The sequence below is a fragment of the Corvus cornix genome, chromosome 3 (assembly GCF_000738735.6).
Source record: "Corvus cornix cornix isolate S_Up_H32 chromosome 3, ASM73873v5, whole genome shotgun sequence".
NCBI classification, from domain to species: domain Eukaryota; kingdom Metazoa; phylum Chordata; class Aves; order Passeriformes; family Corvidae; genus Corvus; species Corvus cornix.
Window position 1 is genome coordinate 94322390 of NC_047056.1, and position 24366 is coordinate 94346755.

The window sequence follows — 24366 nt, forward strand, 5'->3', positions numbered from 1 at the left end:
GCACATATTTAGAAAGATCGTGTCAAAAAGGGGTACAGCTCCTCACCTGCAAAATGACTCCTCAGAGCAAATGGTAGCAGTGGCGCTGCTTCTTTGCATCACTTCCACACTTTTCAAGAACATTGCTATTAACAAATCTTTTTTTTCTCATTTAAACTTAACCCAGTGTGAGAGATCATTCAGTGATGGAAGATGCAGTGGGAGCTTCCCTTGCAGAGAGATAAAGATACAGCAGCCAGAAGGGTGGTATGGGACAGGCATGACACAAATCTTCAGAACTGAAATTACTGTTTTAATGAAATAAATAACCTTTTAAAGCAAATAGTTACTTAAATATCTTTAGCATTTATTTGTTCATAGAACTGAAATGAGATCTGAAGCTCCCAAGGAGTCCCTAAAATCTTGCTGTTTATCCCATATGCCTGAGGCTACAGCATGCCCGGTGAGTGCCTGTCATTTCTGTGGATTTAGCAGCGATAAATATAATGGCCCCAGCTCTCATTTATATTAATGCCGTATTAGTGTGAAGGGGGTCATAAAGTGAATTCTGCTTCTTTTCAAGGTTTAGGAGCATAAAAAATAGCAAAGCAGACATAGAGAAAAACATGGCGATTGTCTCCCTGATTTCTGAAAAGAAACATAAAATTGAGGAGAAGAAAAAGGTGGAATTACTGAATCCTGATCATTATGCTTGAAGCAAGTACAATGCTGTATTTACTCAGAGCGTTTAAGGAGAGATGGTATCACCAGAGCATGTAATCCAGCCTCCTGCACATCACAAGCCATTAACATTCACACAGTCATTCCTTTATCAGGCTTCATCACTTGAGTTTGACTAATGCTTATTTTCAGAAATCCAGTTACTGTGCTTTTGAAGGCCAAAGAAATGAATTTGCTGCTTTTATTAGCAGCTTGTTCCAGTGACTAATCTCAGTCTTAAAATGCAGGCCTTCTCAGTCTAGCTTCCCCTTATGTGCTGCCTGTACTTTTCCTTGCTAGACTAAGAAGCCTATTAATTCCCAGTACTTCCTCCCTGGAAAATACTGATATATTGAAATCAGATGACATTTTAGATTTCTGAGCTTGGAGTAGGGTGGGTTGAGTGGGGATTTTTTTATGAATTTAACAGATTATTTTTGTGCTAACCTGTCAGACATCTTCTGAAGTTTAATATAACTTTCACAACTCTACATTTGGGGGTGTCTTTGAAAGACTATATATGGACTATAAGTTCAATGTAAAAAAAATCAAATAAAGGGGGTTTAAGCCTAATTAGAGCTGAACTTACTTTCTTAGCTGTTTTACATGTAAATGTAACAACATTGAAATTGCTTTTCCTGTTCATAATTTCTTTCATTCCATCAGAATGTTCTGATTTGTTGGTATGACTTGCAAAACTGGACTATTTTAGGTAGAAATTACTAAGGGATTGGACAATTCACTGTGGAAAGTCTTTTTTTAAAAAAAAATTTTCATTGCTCAATTTTTTCATTCTTTCTTGTGCAGACAGCATTTATCCAGAAAAAGCAGTATTAATATTAATAGCAGCAGAGCAACATTAATTCAACATGGTGCAAGAGAAGTCTGCTAGAAGGAAACTGCCATCAAAATGTTATGGAAGATAACATCTACAGGTGGAGAGGAATATACTTTGTCCTCTCTGCTCTCAACTAGGATGTGTCTAGTACCCTGGCTACTCCATTTTGACTCTGAGTAGCTATGCCCCCAACCAGTTAGCATCAGACTCTGGTAAATGATCCTGTATTAGTGCTTTGAAAATCCATTTGAAGTTCATCAAAGTAAATTTTGAACTGACCTCTGTATTTTGTCTAGGTGGATAACCACAAGAGATACTTAATATTTCAAGAATAGAAACAGCAGTTTTTTCCATTCCCAAATATACTAAACGGTATTTTTTTTCTCATTAGAGAAAAGTTGCTGAGCACAGACCGAGCCCAGCCAGGTGCAAAGTTGCCTTCAATGAGTTCTCTTCTTGGCCATTGCCTGTGGTGGTGGACCAGAGCAGGGAAGAGGGGAAATCAGAGTCTTGGAAAAGGTATTTTCTCATGTCAGTTCTCATGTGACTGTTCATCCTGATTTTTATGACAAACTTTCATTTTCAAATTGTACTTTTTTCCTTCCATCTGAAAATAATAGGGTTCCTCCCTGCCTCCGATATATAGAAATATGTTCCAAATTCTTATGCCACAGGTCCTCATGCAGTCCTTGCAAATAAATGATAATTTGTTCACTAGAGCAAAGCAAGGGATTTCTATCCCATGACCTCTCATTAACTCAGCTTTTTTTACCAATGGTATCACACAGTACTGGGGTGTAGATTGCTCCAGCTATTAAAAGTTCCCTTAATTGCTGAATTTCAGGGTAATTTAAAGGTAAACCCATATGGGCTGGATGGAACTGTCACTTAGACAACTCCCTTTAAAATCACTACTTGAAAAAATGCTCAGTCAGGCAAGAACTGTCTTTCAAAGCATTTTTAATTTAGAAGAAACAATTATTTATTACTTTCACATAACACTATAGTAATTTTATTATCTTTGAAATAAAAAAAATTGTGTATCTTAAAATAGTAACATCAGCCTTATGAACCAAGTCATACATTGTTGTTTTGAAATTGAAGAAACTAGGTGGTATCTAACTTAGCTTGCACTTAAGCTATGCCTTAAATTATTTTACTTAGATGTATAAAAGGAGGTATTCTATTTGCTTGGTTCAATGGTGTAAATATAGGCAGTCAGAGGACAAACAGAAAATTCAAATTGTAAATTTAAAATCCTATTCATGAATTCACAGGGATAAGCCCAGGCCACTAAAGTGAAGGGCAAGGTTACTCAAGCATGAGTACAGAGAGCCCACAGCAAGTACTTTTATAAGGTCTGATATACCTGTCTTAATGTTCAGTGAATGTACTGCTGATCCTCTCTGGAATACTGTGGCTGATTATGAATTATTGAAATGAAATTGCATCTGCAATATTTTGTAGTGAGTTTGATTTGTTGATTTATTTTTAAAGCATTAACAAGAATATTACCTACAACTCCAGATAGTTTTTTGGTTTGGGTTTTTTTTTGTAATTTGAATGAAAAAAACAACAAATAAAATGAGCAAAATGTATTCTGTGATTCAGCATTCTTGATGTTTTTATTTATTCATTTATGCCTCATTACTTGTCTTGTATCTTGTAATGTGCCTCCTGGCCATTAATTAGAATTATTGAAGTTCTTTTATGTTCAGATAGGAACCTTGTTTAATTTCATTATGTAGTTTTCTCCTTGCTGTGTCATAAATCCCTGTGTTTACTTGTAATTTATCACACTTGTGAATTATGTGGCAGCACTGTCAGTGGCAAAATGGAGAGAGGGTGCTGAGAAACCCTCCATGCTCCGTCTGGGAGCTTGCTCATCCTGCTTCCCAACAGCTCTTTTGGCCTAATACAAGCTGTATTCAATCTATTCTTTATAGGATGAGGGACAGCTTGGGGTTTTCTTGAACTCTTGCACTCTTCAAGGGGCTTTTAAAATCTCCCAACCCCTCAACCCCAAACTAAAATCCAGTTTGGTATTTGAAAGGACTAGACCCTTCCATCATCTTTACTGACCTCCGTGTGAACTGGTCTCTTCAGAGGGCTGAGACATAGCTGAGTAATGAGCTATCGTTTTTTCAGAGGCATTGAGTGGGAGTAGCTGAACATTTACTGTTGAGTAGCCCTGAATTCAGTCTGGGCATTGAGGATAAGGTCCTACTCCATCCCAGCAGCCAGCCTTGGCCTCCATGAGTACCTTTTTCACATGTATTTCTTCTGTTTCCTGAAGCATAGCCTTCCTAACCCCTGGCTCTTCTCCTGTTCCTCCTCTCCAAGCTTGCTGCCCTCTGTCTCAGTATGAGCTAGATTTCTTCCTCAATAACCTTTTGCTTCCTGAGCACTAGACAGAAAAAGCAAACATCCCTGGAGATACTCCCTAGCTTCCAGTTAGCAAAATCTTCTCAATTCCTTCCCAATCTCTTTAAAGCTGGAAGAAACAAGTACAGGGAAAACCCTTCTCTCCTATCCTGTCCCTTACTCGGCTCTGCATGATTGCTGTGCCCCGAAGCTCCCAAAATCCCTCCACCTTGAGCTGCTATGCACACATGGCTTCTGTTTTGTTTTCCACATGACTCAGGCAGAGCTGAACTTTACTCTAGACATACCATGGAGTTTCTCAGTGCTATGATGCTGGTGAAATGATTTCTTAAATACAAACAAAATTCATTTTCTTCCTAGTCCCACTTAGAGAAATGCATTCTTATGCCTACAAATGTCCTGCCAGATAATTCCATGAGATGCTGACCAATGGTATGGAAAATTTGAGATTGAGTTTCATCAATGACAAGTACTGGTTTAAAGAAATTTATCGTCTGTGCACATGTATGCATAGCTGGATGTGTATAGTTCGAGCAAATGAAGCCGAAGGGAAGAAATGCAATTAAAATTAGAGTTCTTTCAATAGTACAAGTATGGTGCAGGGAAACATTTGTAGAACCATATGACAACATGAAATCCCCCAAACTCTCTGAAAAAGAGTGAATCAATACCATTGAAGAAAGTTCTTGAATTTGGTGTTACTCCAACTGCTGGTATATTGGTTTAATGCCTTTTTTTTTGGTAAGCTCTTTCTACAGAAAAACATAGATTCCATTATTTCAGCAGCATACACTGATGGTCTAGATGTACCAAAAGTAGTTTCTTTCTCATCTCATTTTATTGGAGCCATAGTTCCCATTGCACCTGTCCTGCAGGTGCAGTTGCTTCCAATCATGTGGTGTAATGTATCTTGTCCGGCAGTGGATGCTCAGCCTCAGAGGTTATGAAGACCTGAATTTTTTCGCCTGCATCACTGCAACATGCTGACAACATCTGGAACAAAACCCCTGGGGCAGAGGGAAAAAGCTGGGGCCAAAGTATTCTTGGCTGAGAAGAAGCAGGTACTGAAAATAGATCCAATGACTCCACAGTCTGATCACGCTTTGCCTTTGAGAAAGCATTTCCACTCTAACCTACGCAGACACACTCCAGAAACCATTATTCCCAAATATATCTGTTTGCTGTGATGGAGAGCTGTGATTCCAGAAAGAGAAATGTGGTATTGCGAATGAAATCTGTTCAGGAGTTTGCTATCACTTTCGGGGAAAATGTGCTCAGATACAGCAATGGGTGGCAGTATAAACTTCTGAAACACAGAGAGCTGTGCTCAGAAGTGCTGGCTGAGCCTGCTGGACATGGCAGCTGCGCTGTGCTTGTGCCAGCAGCCCCCAGTCCAGCTGCACGGCAGGATGCCATGAGAGGGTGCGGCAATTCTGCCACACGCTGCCTGCCTTTGGAAAGACATCAGGAGGGCAGGCCGGGAAGGAGATGTGATGTGTGCCTCTCATTCTTCACACTTTCCAGACTAGGAAAATGGGACTGCAAAAACCTTCTTTTGTCCTGTTTGACACAACCAAAAGGAACTGAATAATTTAGTGCCTCCCCAGACTGTCCCTCCAGACAGTATTCAAAGGCAGCCTCTAATCTATTTGTTTCTTTGTTCCCTTCTTGATGAAGAAGTGTGAGAGAACTACATTTATACCAATTTATTATACAGGTTTTACTGGTTTATTTAGTTAGATGTAAGAAACAGTGAGGTTCCTTCCAGAGTAAGGTATAATGAAGCAAGAAGGTTCAAAGGGGGTTTGCCTTTAACCAGCACTGTACAGGGAGGGAACTCCCAGGACCCTGGCAAGTGTCTGTTTGTTTAGAGCAAAAGCAAATAACATTGTAACTTTGGAGATATTCAGAAAGGGGGGCACATCAGCAGAGAGAGCACGGTGATGTGATGGGGGTTGAAAGGGCCGTCAGCTCCTCGTATGCTGAAATCCGGATCTCCCTTGGGTAATGTAAGTTAATGCAACGAGAATTACAGCAAGTTAGATACTATTTTGATCATAATAATCTTCCATTTTTAGCTAATGGAAATGAACGTGTGACTAAAAAGCATTTATTGTTCATTCCTACCCGGCTCTGACATCTCTCACCCACTTCCCCCGGAACAATTTCCCTCATATATTTTACCTCGAAAACTACCCTCGTTCATGAATTGACTGAGAGTTACCACTCATCTTGTTCCTGAACTCACCTAACCTTTTTCTTCACAGGTGAAAATACAATATTAGCTTCACTGGAAGCCATTAATCTTTGTCCAAAAAAGTCAGTAGTACCCGTACAGCATCTGACACCAGATAACACAACAGATCATCACAGAAGATATTTACGGTTATTTAATTTGTGACAATAAAGATAAATACTTAGCAGCTCATAGACCAGCAATTCTCTCTGTTTTCCAGAAAAGAAAAGTTGATCTCAGAAAGAAGCCAAGGAAGGGTCACAATCTGTTACGTCTCACAAGGTAAATGCCATCAAAGTGAAACATCACAGATGGTAAATGTGCCCCAGGGCTTCCTACAAGTCTTTCACATGGCCATGAAATGCTGCTGTCTGCTCCTCAGGTCCTCTTATGCACAAAACCCCTCCTCTCCTTGTATCACCTCATTCTCCTGTGGCACAGTAAATTCCAGGGAAAACTTTGTAGCCTCTGACTTACAACAGCATTTTTATTACACTTACCTTACTTTGATATTTGGAGACAAGCAAGGTGGGAAATGACACGCAGAGGGAACCTCCCCTCCACAGCTGCTATCACAGTTGGTTCACATGTGGTCTTAAGTGACCCTTCTTACTGAATAGGTAGAAATTCACATTTATCTCCAGGTATTAGGTTTTTTTCCTTCTTTGGTTACTAATTAAGAATGTAAAATCTGATGGAGAGTTACAGCTTCTTACTTATTATTTCAAATGAGGATGTTCTTGCAAAATTCGTTTATTCCATGTCTCATTAAATAAGTCAACAGTAAAATGTATTTTGGAAAGATTTGGGAGAATGGAGTGAATCTGAGTGGAGGAATAAAAGATCTTCAATTTGTTATAGACCAATTTGTCTCAAAACAATACAACCACCTCCTAATTGAGGCTGAAAAGTGATAAAATTAATTAGCTCATCTCATGCAGAATCCGTTTACTTTCCGGCACAATATGCATATAGGTATTTGATTTGAGATCTGGCTGTAGAAACTGATATGTAGTGTGAATTAGCCCAAAAATGCTTTTTCACTGCAAGCAGAATTATGGTAAAGTCCTATTTCAAATTAGCTAAAGCAATCATGTATTTCTAATACGCAAAGAATAAAGAATATAGCACTGACATTAGTTTTGCTCTATAGGTTTTCTCTTTCCTCAGCCCTATTCTCCTCATATTTCTTTTCAGCTTCCTTTCTGTGATTCAGACAAGTAAATGGTTTTATCCTGCGATACAGACATGCACAAAACGAACAGAACATGAATTCTGGCCATTTAAAATAAGTAAATAGATATAAAATTTACACTTGCTCCTCTTTTATTTCTGTATGGATAAATATATACATATGTATTATATATACGCATATACATATACATATGTGTATATATATACATACACACATATAAAGCCACATAAGCTCATACAAATATATAAATATAAACATTCGTAAAATTCTAAACACGAGATTTTTTTAAGATGTTGTCAGTGCTTCATAAATTTATAAATATTTTACAAAATTCACTTTGACATATTCAAACCCCAAAGCATAACATTCATCTGTTTCTCTTACTTTTCAGTCATGATTTATTTCCTATCTGGCAAAACTGATTTATCACCTCTATTATGATTAGGATTATGTCACTTTTTAATACACTAAAACCTTGATTTTTACCAAAGCTAATTTCCTTTTAAGATTTGTCTGAAGCAGTCTATTATAATATACTCCTCCAGGATCTGCATTTAAATTGATTTGTCATTATTTTATATTCCATTGACCTAAGCCCTGTCCTCCTCAAATCTTTTAGTGCCAAGCTCTGCAGCGGGTTTGATGATGTTCAGTTGCAAGGAGGAAGCCAAGTGTGGCAATGACAGGTGCAGAGCCCTTCTGACAAGCAGACCCCTCTGTGTTTCTGATAGCTCTCACCTATGCAGGTGAGTTAGTGTGGGTCACAAAGGATATGTGAGCACACAACTACCACAAAGAGTCTCAAAGAGATTCTGGCTGAGCAAGTTAATACTTGTAATACAAGTTGTCTTCTCCTGGTCAGGATCTGGGCTCCCGTTCAGGGGTAAAGGCTGAGGTGATGTTACTCCTCATGTAGAGCAGAAATTTTCTTTAGATTTTTCTGTTAGTTGCAACACTGCAAGGAGCCTAGTGCCTGCTACTAATAAAAAGGGATATGAACCTCATACTGAGAAAAGAACACTGCTGACTCAGCTGCTATCACGAATTTTCTGTAATTTCCTTATTGACCATTCAGACGTTTTATTCAAGAACAGCCCATCTTTGTGAGCTGATAACCCTGTAAGACACAGGAGAAGAAGCAGAGACCCAGCCACAACCCTGAGCACTCATCTTCCCAAGTGCTGTGGCCAGCAGAGGCACTAGCCTCTCGTATCCACCTGCCTGGTCAGCTTCTCCTTCTGGGAAGAGCTGGGGAACATCTCACTGAGCAGCACTGGCAGCTTTGGCAGGCAAATGCCTCTTTTACACTTGCAAATGGTCAGTTGCTTATAAACAGGATCATCTGTCAAGTGAGATGAGGGTACCAGTAGCCTAGGCACATCCCTTTCAGAGCATGTGTGCAGCCAGGGTGCTGGTTCCTGTGGTCTGTAGTCAGTTCTGATGTGGATCACAGCTGCAAAGCTGCATAGGGTATGTTTGTTACCTTGTCCTTGAGTTAAATGGTAAAGCAGGGATTCACTACCCTTATCCAAAGAAACAAAAGCTACACTTTTCTGCTAAAGATGCTAATAACCTCCTCCCAGGGAATGGGGAAGCAATTTCATTAACAGCTCCTAACAACTCCTTTGTATTGAAACATATCAGTCTTTTTTAGATCCATCTTCTGAACTGTGTCCACTTATGTCATGCGTAGTAAATATTTTGTAATCCCTGTTATTTTCTTTCAAATTTTCTCCAGTTCTTCTCAATTCCTCCAAAACAGGATTTAATACTCTAACCAAAACTCAACAGCATTGAACCAAGTGAAACAAGAACCTCAGTAGCATACAGGACATGTCCCTGCATCCCCAGCATCTGACTTGCCACTTTCCCAGTGACATCACTGAGTACTCAGCCAGTCAGTGTCACTTTGAGGCATTATGAAACCTTTCTGCTTAGCTCACTTGCTAACATTTAGTGTTTGATTGTTTGCCTGAGATTCAGAGGGTAATTTCTGCTGTCTCAGACAGAATGTGGGTGGAAGTGGCTAAGTTGAAGATAGCAAGATTCAGGGAGTCTGTATCCCACCATTGCCCAAACATGACAGTCTGTTTCCTAACACAGGCAGACAAGCACACAAAAATCATCCTGCCCTGTGCCCCAGACCTGCTGGGGTTCATACCTAGGACAGAGACAAACACCATCTGCACCCAAGTCTGTTAGAAGTCCTTAAGCACTTGACACAGAGCAAAACGCAGTGCCCATGGAGATTTCTACTGAGCAGCCTGGATGGGGGAGGATGAGCCATGTCTCAGATACACGAGTTTGATTTTTATTGATCTGAAGACTTCTCCCTTCTATGGGTAATTTGTTTTAGCTTGGCTTGCCATGTCGTGTCCAATAATGTGTGCGTGCCACAATTTAAGATTGTGTATACATGGATGATTACACAGCACAATAATTTGTTAAGCCACACTAATTTAATGATATGCTAATACATTCACTATTAGATTTCCTCTTTCCTTAAGAGCATGTGATTTAGCATGTGTTGATTTAGCATCAGGTTGACTCTCCTTTAGCTTGCGATCACATTTTCTTTGCTCTACTTTTTCTCAAAAGAATATTCTGTCACATCTGAGTACAGCATTTGGTATAGAATTCAGTATAGAATTTTTCATTTTCTCTTCACTGAATTACATCACACTGAATTTAGAAAGCACTCCTGTTTTCTTGGTTTCACTGTGAATTTTGATCATATCCTCTACAGAACCTGTAACCATTCCCAGGTCAATGAATGTAATACTCTCAGGTCAATGATGATTTTTTTAGTAAATCATCAAAGTTTTCAATGAAATTGCTGAATAATACTGAGAGCAGGTTAGATTTTTCTCCCTCTCACACTTCAAAAGGCCTTCAGATTTCACAAAAGGTCAAACATATATGTATATTTAAAATAATATTTTTAGCTGCGTCAGTTTAAATTTTACAAAAAATTCATTTAGACAATATTTTCCTAGTTTTATATGAAAATGATACACTGGAACTGAATCAAAAGCCCAATGAAGTGAAGATCTATCACAGCCTACTGTTTTTACCTAATTCCTTAGCCATTCATCCTGTTAAAGAGGAAAATTAAATTGGCTGACATGATAGGGTGATGGCAAACCAGTGTTGCCTAGTTTTTATCACTGTATTATCCTCTAGCTACTTATAAATTGCTTGTTTAGGAGGTCATGGCAGAATCTGTGCAGGGATTGTGTTAGGGCTGCAATAGGTTATGTAAGGTACTTGTCTACATTTCAAAATTTTCACACTTCAGCTGTGCTGCTACAGTTAAAACAATAACAGCCTTCCACAAACCCGCTATCAGTGTCAGTGCAGTTCAGCTGGAATAAATATGTTAATTCCAGAGCACGTACTCTACACCTGATTATTTGGTTCAGTAATTGAAATAAAATATGTCACATCTATGCCCCAGCTTTACTTGACCTTACTAGTTCATCAGTGATGCCTGTCCTTATCTATATGGCTATGCCTATAATACGAAGGCTGACAGTCAGCCATCTGTGAAGCTGTTGTACAAGAAACAGCTCGCTTGTTAGTCCTGAGATCCTTTCCAGATTGCATGAAGGATCAGCCTATTTTAGGGAACTCATGAAGGCTAAGAGAGTTAAGAGGTTACTGGAATTTTGGCTAGAATTAATCAAGGCCTTAGTTCTGGTATAGCGGTACAGAACTGCTGTGAGAGATGCTCCGTGTCATAACATCCGGTGTTAGGAGATAGACAAAAACAACCTCTCCCTAAATTTCATTCTCATTAAAACTGCTGACATATAGCTGGAAAATTTTGAGCCTTCCACAACAGGTATTAAAGATGAAAATTCCTTCATAGAAGCAATGAACCATCAGAGTATCAATGTTGAATTTTATTGGTCTTACTGTCAAGACCTTTCACAGCCTCTTTGTACACCACCTGTCCATGCTGTTCCTAGCACCAGTCATTATATCAGGAGATGTCATCTTCCACCTTCAGCTGGCTCAGGACATCAAAATTCATCATCTCTGTGTTAAATTTTCAAACAAACATCTTTCTTGAGCTCAATCTCTTTTTGGGAAGACATCCCTGAGGGTATCTTCCACTTCATTATCCCCTCTTTTTCTGATGGCTGCAAAACAAATGGCAACTGATGGGATGCTGGGATGCTGCTCTTCATTTTAATTAATAGCATCTCACTTTTCCCATCAGTTTCTCTCCTGTGTCTGCCTATCTGTTGTTTCTTATCTATTGGTTGGGCTATAAACTTTTCATGGTAAGGGAAAATTTTCAGTTTGTAAATGTACACTGTTCAAATGTACAAGTGGTCTGTAGTTAGAGCTCCTAAGTGTTACAATAGTATATATAATAAATGAACAATAAAAATCTAATGATTCAAGCGATTAGGCACTTTTCTATGCCAAATAAATTCATATTTTCATATTATTTCTGATACCTCCTTTGTTTAGACTCATCTTTGTTTCGTGCCTATCATGGCTTTTGTCTAATCAAGAAACGTGGCAAAGTATTCATCAAATTTTCTGCTGAGTTGCTAAAGCCATTCCCAGAAGGAGACTTGTCTGCCCTGCAAGGAGCTGAAAACTGTGAAGTACGCTAGAAGCTCCTTTTGGTTATTCTGTTGCAAACAGTAAAAACACACAGAGAGATGCTTCAGGATTCACCTTGTCAAAACAAATCCATTCAGTTACTTCTGCCCCCTAATGACTGCTTACAAGTAATTCACTTTGGGGTTTTTTACAAGCAAAAGAGACTAGTATTCTTTCTGTTAGTGATACACAATGTTCTCACTCAAAATCAGTAGATGATGCATACCTATAGTATTAATGACTCTAAATCAAAACACGTTGATGGAATGGCATAGCTTATTCCCTTATTTGCTATTTTCCATCAGATTTTACATGCGTCTTCCTTTGATTTCAGCTAAAATCCTATCAAAATTGTTTTTATAATTGATCTCCTAACACTCCAAAGGCTAAAAGTCTAAAGTAATAATTTAGTGTTGTCTACAAACTGTCTAGTTGGAAATGTCAGATTTAACTAATGCAAAATTTAAAATGTAATAAAGAGTGTACTCTATTTTTTCTCAAAAAATTTAATTGCAGAATTATTTACAGGAGATGAACATAAACAATACATAAACCAATTGAAAGAGGCAGCTTCATAAAAGAGCCATGGGGCAAAATAGTGAAGCACATTTTCTTACAATCAGCTGGAGGTGAGTAGAGAACCATGAAAAAAGAATAACTCAATAATAAAACAATTTTCAAATATGTCTTCAAAGTAACAAATAACATTCTGGTAAAGAAGATATTACTGAGAAGCAAGAAATTATTGTAGCAATGAAACAACATACTGTACATTCAATTTAGGTATCCTGCATGCTACTAAATAGAATTTATCAAAAGAACCATAAAAGCATGAGAAAGAGAATTACATAAAATAGTTTAATTCTAATGAAGTGTAGCTTTATACAGATGGTGAATATTTGGCACTCAGTTCATCCTCATTGTTGATATGATTTCTTATGTATATATATATTTATATATATTTATATATACTTTTAATGATAACTAAACAGCTAGTTTCCTGGTTCTAACATTCCTTGAAGTTCTATAGGAGGCATTTAATTTAGTCCTTAGGCCACACTTGATTATTTTGGCATGTCCATGGTAAATGAAAGTATGTTTTGTCTCTGTACAGAAAATCCTGCACAGTCATAGTGGCTTTTCTTCAGGAAAGAACAGTTCTAGAGCATATAAGCCAGGCTACTTGAACGGGAATTTTATTTCAGTCAGGAAATTAATATATAAATTGAACTAAATAATACATACATGCTGAGCCCTTTTAAAATGAGATGGCCATACTATTAAACCTCCAAAGGGTAAATCAAAGCATGGATATGAGCATGTGGATTCCATGGGTAATTATAAACAAAGCTGGCATTTCTTTGTGAGGACTCTCTTCAGAGACTCGAACCTACTACCGAGCCCTCTGCATGACTATGACCTACCTGAAAGGAAAAATGAGCTCCTACAAAGTAGTGGCACTCTTGCTACCTTGAACAGAGAGTCCTTCCTACCTCAGACTTGCTGAGTCAGATATTGATCTGAATTATATTGATTCAGATTTGATATTTCTCTCTGGTTTCAGTTTCTGAGCATTGATTCTAATACAACCGGGATAAGAACTTTGCCTGGAGCTCTGCAATAATCCGTCTCACAAATAAGAAACTTGTATGACAGTGAAGCTTTAGGAAGGGGAAATAGTGTGTTGAATGAAAGAATGGCAAGATAAGGAGAAGAAAATTCCTCACTAATGGGCTGTGTTTCTGAATAATGACTATATATTCAAATAAGCCTCCCCCTCATTTATGCTTAGGTGAAAATATTCATGGTTTTGTACCTAGAGAAGTAAAAAATCCTGTCCAACAAAACCAATTTAGAAAAATAACATTTTGGCCTTAATAAAATATAGAATTAAATTGCCAGCTGATGAAAACTGTTCGGTGTTTCCTCAGTTAAAGAGCAAGCCGTGTAGACAGACTAATTTACCTTAACTACAACCTGACTTCAAAAACCTGGTTCTCTTCTGGCAATGAAGGGTAATGGGAGAAAAGCTGGGTGTGGAAAGGTAGAGCAGTGAACTTGCAGTCTTCTTCTGCGATCATCTTTTATGAAATGCAATATGCATATGAGAAAAGATCTGGAATACTGTTTTTAGATACAGAATCATAGAATTGTTTATGCTGGAAAAGATATTCAGTAATGAATGCCATGGCCTTTTTCAGCTATTGGAATTTTATTTCATTAAGAGGAGCTGAATCAGCCTACATTTGCTTGCCAAATTTTCTTTTGGGCAATGTTCCATTTCAATTTTGGTTTTATATTTGCTGTTCCGAACAGCCTATTATGTAGTTAAATAGCTACAGCATAATGCCATAGAGGTATCTGCATCTCAGAGATAAATTAAGCAATTTCTGTGGATACAGAGGGCTTAATTCCTGACAGGACTGTGTATGCATATGAGTATGCCATAAAACATCTGTTCCTGAAAGATGGTCCCTGGAGGTGAACATGGTGAATAGCTGCTGATGGGCCATGGGGCTGCAGTAGGCAGTGAACCTGCCACAGCTGTCAGTGTTGAGGATGAGCTGCAAGAAAGTGGCACAACCTACAGGAATGTGAGTGTTGCCTGTGGTTCCTGGGTCCAGTTGTCCGGAACCATGACAGTGAAAAATCATTATGTGTATATATAGATATATGTATATATCCTCTTTCTGTTCTGTGCAGTATGAAATGGTGGCCTCTCATCTGCTGATCCTGTCCATGCAGAGAGAGGCGTCCCCATTGCTCTGCCATAAAAGAACCCTTACGGTTAGGGCTGAGTCTCACTAAAGAGCAGCTGCCCAAACCAAAGCACAATCATCATGCCTAAGTCCTGTGCCCCATGTCATCCCTCATGTTAGTTGGGCTGGAGGGCAGACTAGGGGAGAGAACAGGGCGCTTGGGAAGGCTGCTCGTGCAGCAAGTACCCCGGATGGATCTCTCCCGCTAAGAAAGCGGGGGAAAATGCACTTGCAAAGGGGAGACTTGCCAAGATTCCTGACCAAGAGGGCTCAGCTGTAGGTGCCATCAGTTCCCATGCCTGGCACCGCCAGGAGTCTCCTCTGGCACCCTCCCAGGGAGCTCTTCCACTGCAGGGACCTCACTGCCATCGTCAGGAGCAGAAAAGGCAGAGATTGTTCTGAAAGGTTAATTTGATGCTCATCACTCCCTGCCTACTCCCTGGAGGGATGGTGTGAGCACTGATTGCCCTCATCTCTGCTTTGCTCTGGTCTTCCTCCTGGTCCAGCAAGTCTTTGCATCTCCTTCAGCACAGGCTCAGACTGTGAGGTCCCAGATGCTGGAAGGGTGCTGTGGAAGGAAACTCCCCAGCAGCATGGGCACAGGTGGGAGAACCGCCCACATCCTGCCATGCTGGGTTACCTGTCCCAGCTGCAGCCCAGCCTGGAGTTTGTGTGTTGGCTAATAAAGTGCTTGGAGATCCTTCTGGATGAAAGGCACTGTATAAGTGTGGGTGTCAACCTGTCATACACCAGGAAGCACCTCTCTAGACATTAAGGAGTCTGTTGATATTCCTCACCTCGAGCTCAGTGGGCGGGTGGTATCCCTGCATCATAAGATGCTCTAGGAACAGTAATGGGAGTAAGGTTGCTTCATGATTCATTTAAGCTCTCTTACACTGAGGCTCTGGTTTCACAGGTTTTCAGTGCACACAGTTTGACACCTGGAGCTACCAAACCAGCTTCAGACCTCAAATCAGCATGCACAAACCAGCACTTGATGGGTCAGCCTCTGGTGTGCCCCTGCCACTGGTGCCAACACTGAAATGCTGAGGAGGACATCAAACCCACCAACTGGGCAGGGCAGGCTCAAGGCTTTGAGTGCAGAAGGCTGAGCTGGGCTGATGTGGAGGCCTGCTGCTCTGGGCAAGGGGCCAGGGGGGACCTGCATGGAGAGGGCCTGGGACAGAATGGTGGCACTGCCTGAGGTGCCATGGGGCCAGGAACTCTCAAGGGCACTGCTTCTGCAGGCCACGAGGAGGCTGCGAGCCCCGTGTGACACACCGGGCCACGTGTGACACTCCATCACGTAGCAGTTACTTGCAATATCACCCAATGACCAAACATACCTTGACTATATACTAGATGCAGTGCTGAGGAAGTAGAGTACTAATTTACTGATACAGCAGGACATGGGCTTATTTTAAAACAAATAATTTCCATTATATGAATTATATGTTCTATCTATCTATATATATGAAATTCACACACTTTCCTATGCACGCTTTAATTCCTTCCTGATTGATCTCAAATCTAATATAGTGTCAAGGTTTAAGCATGAATTAAAATATCGTTTTTTGGTATTAAACTGTACAATGTTGTTCATGTTTGCATTCTGCCAAAGGCCATTCTAATCAGGTGGACATGAAATAATAAAACACTTCATAATGTACTTCACCAAATTACAAAGAATTTCAAATCTAAAAAGACATACAAAGCAAAAATAAGTATGGCAAATATCAACAATTTCACCATTCAGGCCTTTTTCCTTATTTAAATTTTCTGAATTCTGTTTATTATACTTGTGTTTTACAGGCAATGACTAAATGAACAGAGACTTTCTATAATTTTAATGTGTTAAAATACATATTAGTCCAGTTAATATTTAATTAAACACTAGACCATTTTGCTATATTCAGCTGTTCTGAGTGGGTCTATACCATGAACTCTCAAAGGAGAAAGCATTCTAGTTCCTATCTTTACGTTTATTTATGTTCCTCCTATGTTGGTTTTTTAACTGACTTTTATTTTTGTGATGTGGGGTCAGATTACAATTGATCTGGTTTTATGTTTATTAAGATACAGGGTTTCTCATGTCAGAGACTGAGGCAATCTGACTTTGATTTATTTGCGACACAAATATGGTAAGCATAATGTTATCTTTCTAAACTTACCAGATGTACAATATGTAAATTTAAATGGCTTACTTGCCTTAAAAGATATCATGTTACCGGTACAATAATTTAATATATTGCACTTCAAAATATAATGTGCACCGATAATTTATTGTCAGATTTGTTGGTAGGCATCTAGTTTACTTTTGATTTTTTATGATTTTTTTTTAGTAGGGTTTTTTTTTGGCTTTTTTGTTTGTTTGAACAAGATGGAATGAGCAGAAATAATAGATTTATAAATCTTCTATTGAGCATTTTCTTATAATGGCATAGGAAATGTAGAACACAGACTCCTCCAAGTCAGCATTATTAGGCCAGCTGGGATCTCAGTTTATCTGTAATCTGTTGGGCTTATAATTTCTCTTCATAAAGTCTGATTCCTGGCAGGATCAGGTACAACTTGTCTTAATCGCATGACCTGTTGCTGCAGGCAGGAGGGTTCAAGCGAGTAAGGCAAGTGTGATTCCTCCTGGAAGTGTACAGGAAATCAGATAAAATGTATCAGCTGCCATATGTATATATGTGTACAGGTGTGTGTCTCTCTATTTCAAATTTCTTCAATCTAGGAAAAATACTGGCTTTGGTTTTGTGTGGATATTCTAATTAGCAGCTTCACTTTAAGATATCAGTTTTCAAGACTAAAGATGCCAATGTTTGCATGTACTTTTGTATTTAAAATAGTACAACAAATATAGGAAGTAGCATCAATATTGTACACTACCTAGGATTAACTCTTTTCTTAATAGAAAATGCCTTGAAAACACAAGGGATGGGAAATATGTTTTCATCTATAGAAGAATATTTCAGGGATTTATTCTTTTTTATTCCTTTTTTTTTCTTTTTTTTTTTTTTTTTTTTTTGCATTCTTCAAGGATATACATTCGTCTTGGTTTTTGCTTCAAATATAGTTTAAGGCTATTTGGTAAAGTATATACCAGATACCAGGCTCAATTTACAGGGGTGTCTTCTCACAGAAACTTCTCAAAACTTCATCTCTAAAGATATGTACCTTGAAGCCAAGCATGCTTTATCAGCTGTCCAAAGACAGAACTCATGCTTAATACCACACGCTGTAGGAAAAAGAGAAGGAAACAAACAAACAAACAAAAGAAAACAGATTTGAAGCAATGTCAGATCTGCATAACCTACGGTACTTCATGTTTTCAGTCATCCATCAGGTCGCAGGGTGTGTGGGATTTGGATTTAAAGTGCTCAACAGGTGAAGAACCAAAGTGCTCGAGTATAATTAAATAGTTGTTCTGCCTATGGCTAAATACATTGCATTTGTTAAAGCAGGTAAACAGGGAATGCGATAACTGGGGCTGTCTTTCTCACGTGATTCTCACTGTTTTGACCTAAACTTGTGTTCAGTAGGATTCAAACCTTGGAATTGGGGGCTGCAGGTTACTCATTTTATTGCGTCTTCACCTGAAGACTTCTAAGGGCTGGATTGCTTGGTTGGCCCTGGAAGGTAGGTGAAGTGGAATAATTCTGTGTTAATTTGTTTTAAGTGAAAGCCTCTTAACTGTGGTAGCTACCACTTCTCTCTTCTGACAATGTGAGGCTTGAAAATATATTATTTTCCTTATATTCCATGGCTGGAAATCACTTATCTCTTGAGTCATGGTTTTTTCTGTCTGAAGCAAGCAAGAACCTTATTCTTGCCATAAATGATACTGCATAGAAAAATAGTTCTAAAAAAAAAAATACAACTGTAAACCACAGTTCACCTTTACCTTAACATAACCATTTAAACTTATATATACTTACCACTCACATTCATATTTCTTAAACTGTTTACAACATCACAACTGGCATTTTAAACAAGCAAGATTTTTTTGTTCTCAAGGATAGCCTGGAAACTCAATTGTTCTAACAATTTGAGAGTTTGAAATAGTACATGTAGCACAGCTCTTGAAATGAAAGAGAGAAGGTTTATAAAATAAATATTAACATGTAAAAGAAGTGTTAAAAATGCAATGAGTGGTCCAAAGGAGCAAGTATAACTTTTTCTTTACTCGTCTTACTACAGAAGATCTAACTTTTTAAGGCTTCCGTTTTCCTTTCACCCATCACTCAAGTCCTCTTGCATTACAATTTTGCTTAGGTTTCAGAGTGTCATTATACTGCTAACAGCAAACGTTTCTTAGTGGACATTCCCACCATCACCAGACTTGTATGCTTCTTGGTTTCTGATGAACTTTGGAGTTCTAGTGGCTGGATATCCCTGTTCATCTCCAGAAACTCGAATGAGATGAGAGGCCTAGTGTTATTTTGCAGTAGCAAAGATGAGAAGAGTGGCAGAGCGCATGGGTAAATATGTTAGCTGGATTCTAGGAAAAGAAACTGGAGGTCAAGGAGATAAATGGGTTCTTTCTTTCCTGCTCTTTACATTTGTAGCACCTTCTACTTGGATTAGCTAATGCCTCTAGTGAATGGTGAGATGCACCCATTTATAGTTTGTTATTCTTATCCCTAATTATCACACTTTTTATAAAAATATAAATAACAAAAAGTAAGCTGGGTTCCATCTCAAGAGGTGTTTCTTGTTGTCCTCTGAGAATATATTGGATAAGTCAGGTCTTGACAAGCCCTATCCATTGTAGCTGATTGTAAGTCAGACAATAAATACAAAAAGAAGTCATTCTTGCGGTGAGCTCAGCAAATTCTGAGGAAATCAAAAGCATTCCACTGTGCTTATGGCACAAAGAACACAACAGCAAGGGCATATTCAGTGGAGAGAATGAGACAAAAATTACCAGGTAAGTGACAAACTGTACAAGCATTTTGTTTAAAAAAGGAACTCTGCAGCATTCTGTCTTTAAAGCCGGGTTTGAGCCTCTGGGATATAGATCTCAATGCTGTCTGCACGCTCTGTGGCTGAATTCTGCCGGAAGGAGGCTGCTCGCTTGGCAGCCATCAGCCGTCTTCTAGCCTCTTGTCGTTGTCTGTCAGGTAGGTCCAGAGATTTTTCTCTTGTGATAGGGAATTTTCCTTTTGGGGGCTTCTTTGGTACAGGAGGAGGAATCTTTCTTTCTTCCTGCAAAAGGGCATTAAAACTAAGTGTGAGCTGCATGCAAAAGGTACTTGTCAGCAGAGCATGCACATCAAAGACATGAAATGCAAAATACTGATTACATACATCAAGCATGCTCAATTTGTGCTTGCCCATCAGCTGACTAATGGATTACATGAACAGCTATCCACACTAGGAACACTGACAAAACCCTTTTATTTGACAACCATTATGCATTCTGCGGTCCTGTGCCTAAAAAAAGACTGGGCTTCCTTCCACTGTCCTCGCAGGTATCGGCACATGCAATCTGCACACCTCACTTTCATATGGATTTGTTTAATTTTAGCTGACACATTATTACACTCATTATAAACAGAAACACACACTGTCTCTCCAATAGGAATTCAGCGCATCTGTGTGGTCTGATCAAGTGAAAAGACTCTCTAAGATTACCAGGACAGGATTTTTGATTAAATTAATCATACTGAGTTTAGCCTCAGCTGGATATGAGATAGCAGCTGTGTATACATGTCTATTAGTTTAGTCTCCTCCAGGAATTCCTATATGGAAACATTCAAGCGCCAACCAGAGAGAGAACATAGGGCTAATTGTTCTGCTTGCAAGCCTGGGCCATTTTAAAGAAAATTATTCTGAAGAATTATCAAATTATAAAGTGAAAGTCAGTAGATTTTGTTACCAAAGTAGCTGTAAATTTCTCTGCAGGTGTTAAATCAAGAATTGTTTTGAAGTATGAAATGGATATTTTACTCCATTTAGAGACCGTGAAGTATCTATCATATGAGGGCCTATAATCAAGGCATTGTACACCACTTTAGCTTAGAAGAGATGGACCTCTGGAGGTGATTTCATACAATCCCCATTCAAAGTGCTCTTGAGATTAGATGCAACTTTGAAGTTAAATCAGATTTTTAAAATTTCATGTTTAATACTGGACTGCATAGCCCTGAAGATGAAGACTCCACAGCTTCATTTGTATACGTATGGTTATTATGATAGATCTGGTTATTATGGTAGATCTTTTTGCCATACGATTTCTTAAGGTAATGGTAATAGTGCAGAGTATGGGCTGTTCCTTATGGAGAACACAGTTAATTTGATGCACAGCAGGATTCAAATAATACAAAAATTGAACTGATACACCTATGGTTTACAGATTCTTCTTTTTTTTTTTTGTTTGTTTTTTGGGTTTTTTTAAGCTAATTCTGAGTCTACTACCAAAATGCAGTAGCCAAGACTAAATAACTATGGTTATTTAAAAACATAGTTCTACATTAAACAGGAACAATGCACCAGCCCAAGATGCTATTCCCTGTGATAACCAGTTCTGCCTGTCTTTATTTTCTCTATTTCCTGTTTTCAAACACGACCATAAAGGCTCCATTCCTATCATCCGATTTTATTTTTTTCTTCCACTTTTAGTTTTTTCCCTCTTAGGAATATCACTGTTGCTGTCACTATAATAATTTCTTACTTCCAGTTGTCACTAGTAAGCAAGAGTTGCAAACTCACCATCCACCAACCCGTTGGCTGAAAATTAAAATCCAAGAGGAGCATGAAGAAATGAAAAAGTTGTCAAAATGCCTCCTAATTCCTCCCAAACCAAACAAGTATTCACCTGAGGCCAACAGTACTGACTCAAACCAAATGCTGTTTTCATCTGACTGATACAATAATCAGCAAGGATAGTGGGATAATCAAGGTAAGGGATGAAGTTCTAGGGAGGGGAAAGGCAGTTTCAGAATTACACTGCTTTTATGGGCAATTTGCCACCTTTGGTTTGTAAGCATATTGTGGGGCATCTCCCAAATGGTGGAGTTGCAGGGCAGAGGTGCGGGCAGTTTGCCAGTAGCACTTTGTCCCCCAAAAGTTTGTGGGCTGAGCTTTAGTATGACCTGCACTATGTTTTGTCACATGCTTTTACCTCATTCCTGGTCTATTATCATTTGTGTCATGCAGGCACGGTTAAACACTGCAGTGTTCAGGTTTGAGCTGCCCCAAATTTAGCAGAGATCTGAATTTACCTTGTTTAAATTCTTGGGCTATTGTCTTCAGTCTGAATTAATAAGAACATATTTCTGTTCTAGCCTGTAGAATGTGAGTCAAATAATTTGAACAAAAGCGTCATGGAGTAAACTAGCTTAGCAAAATCCATTTTATTTATTATATAATTCAGCTCAACATAGTTAAAAAAGAAAAACCTCCTCAGATCTGATGAACGTTTCCATGTAAAAATTGGGCCATGCCAATTAAATACTTTGCAGGGTTAGAAACCTATCGTGTTTCACTATTGTATTTAACACAAGGAGACTGCAGAACTACAAATGGGGAGTAAATGGTATTGTCCACGGTCTTCTTACCTTCCTTTCAGGTGATTCTATTATTTTCCATTCATTGAGTTTCAACTGGTGCAGTTCATCAAACTTCATGCTGACATCTTCAATTGAGAGCTGCAATAAGTCCCAGAAACCTGCAAGGTCCTGGGAAGTTGGTCTCGGCATGGCACTCGGGTCCTGTAGTGCACAAAGGAGAGAATGTGAGTACTCCAGGAGGCTTTCAGTGGTGTGCACTGAAGCAGGAAGGGCATCGAGCCAGATTTCATTGCTGCAGCACTGCTCAGTGCTGAGGCTCTGTGTGCTCTGCAGCTGGGAGCTGTGACTGGAAAGCTGTGCCTCCTACACAACCCAAACATGAATGAGTTGGATGTCACACGCGAGCTTTCTTGAATTTGTGGCATGGGAAGTTCCTTAGCACCATATGCTGTGCTGACCTGCATTTCTAAAAAGGAACAAGCTGACAGCCTCTGTCTGCTGATTATTAAAGGCAAGGGGAACGTGGTTTGTATTGCAGCCAGCCTAAAGTCTTTCTGGTTAAAAATTACAATAGCTGATTAAGACAAAACAATGCCACAAAGACATTGTCAGCTTATGCTGAATTTGATGTTTACATTGTCTTGCATTTTCAAATGTATACATGAAGTATGAAATTTTGATGGGACGCTTGGATTTTGCTCTCCAGAGAGTTGAATCACACTCAGGAGCTGGGAAGGCACTACCACCAGGTGCTGCAATTAAGAGGCTCTATGTTCATAAGACTTAATGGAGCAAACATTGGTGGTAACAATTAGCAAGATGACCCTCTATCTGATAATTAACCTGATGCCAGTGCTGGATAAAAATTGTATTATAAGGTGGTATGCAGACTCTTAACCTTATGCTCTCTGAGCACTGGTACTAGTTCAAGAAGAGAGCTTTGTCACTTTATTGAAATAGGGCTTAATTGGTAAACATGTCTGTGAAGGTAATGAAGAAATGCCTTTTCCTTCCAGGACAGGAGGAAGCCATTATGATGGTCTAAAGAATGGAGCTGGGAGAGAGGAAGTCAAAACCATGTCAAACAGACTCTGGATCTCTACCTTCCTGGGCAAAAGCTAGTTTGCTACGTTAGTAACACTGCTGTTATGGCAGGCTCTGTTCCCCACCCTTTACAAATCTAGTGGCTGAAGGCATTTTATATTTAAACACAACCCCTCAGTTGTCTAGAAACTGGGAGATAAGTCAGCATTGCTATTGAATTCCTCCCTTGAATCACACATTTCTAAGGCTTTTAAACTAGTAATTGCTTCTCAAACTTGGGTTTACAGATGCCACTGTGGGAGATGAGTGCCTGGAACTGGGCATGACAACATGTAGTGTCACCCATACCTCCCTTGTTGGAATCTGGGCCAAGAACAATTTAGAAGTCTTCTTCACTTGAAGAAAGTCTCCTTTTAATAGGGAGCTTCAGGGATTTAAGATAATTGGCCATATAGACTATGAGAGACTTCTGGGAAACATTACAACTCCAGATTAGTGTTTACTGAAAACTACTTCATTGGGTGGATCCCAATTTTTAACAAAACAATTTAAAATTTATGTCAGTTGTGTTACTTACTCTGCAGAGGTCAACATTTCAGGCTTTAGGAACTGAGTCCCTGTGTGAAATTCATGAGGACAGTCCCACAGCAGTCTGTCTTATCTTGTAATTTGTTGTCTCCTGCCTGATCTCCTCAGTCACTCTCCCCAGTTACCTCTAACCAGCCAGAAAATGATGCCACTCATTGCAAGGCCATTGCGTTCTGAATCACGGCTAATTGCTGTTCTGTACTTTTGTGTGCCCCACTCTGCTCATGGTGTTTGTGAAGACTATGGCCTCCAGCACAACTCTTGCAGAGGGCTGTGCCGTGTGTGGTCTGGACACAAGAGGGCTGCCTGCTGCTTCTTACACATCCACAGTTCATGAATAAATTCTGGCACAAGTGAGAACTATTACAGCTAACTAAGTTTTGAAAAGACTGGCTTAAACCTGCTTCTTCTTGGAAACGGCTCATGTATTTGTATCTTACTTGGAATTTGCAGCCTTCCTTCTGATGGAGGCCTAAAGCAAGCAA

At 39.2% G+C, this 24366-nt stretch overlaps 1 protein-coding gene across 11 annotated transcripts in view; it reads right to left on the reverse strand.

Moving 5' to 3' along the window:
- Nucleotides 1-12463: 12463 nt before the first annotated feature.
- DLGAP2 (DLG associated protein 2) overlaps nt 12464-24366 on the reverse strand; it is a 459270-nt gene continuing 447367 nt past the window's right edge. For 8 of the 11 annotated variants that reach the window (XM_039568660.1, XM_039568658.1, XM_039568659.1 and 5 more), the window contains 3 exons: nt 22298-22450; nt 21450-21467; nt 19530-19943 (listed from right to left, as the gene is read on the reverse strand). In XM_039568660.1, the coding sequence (XP_039424594.1) occupies nt 19725-19943; nt 21450-21467; nt 22298-22450 (390 nt within the window). In that variant the 3' untranslated portion in view covers nt 19530-19724. Of the gene's footprint in view, nt 19944-21449; nt 21468-22297; nt 22451-24366 lie in introns of all 11 variants that reach the window. The other 3 variants (XM_039568661.1, XM_039568657.1, XM_039568656.1) reach the window with 2 other exon arrangements.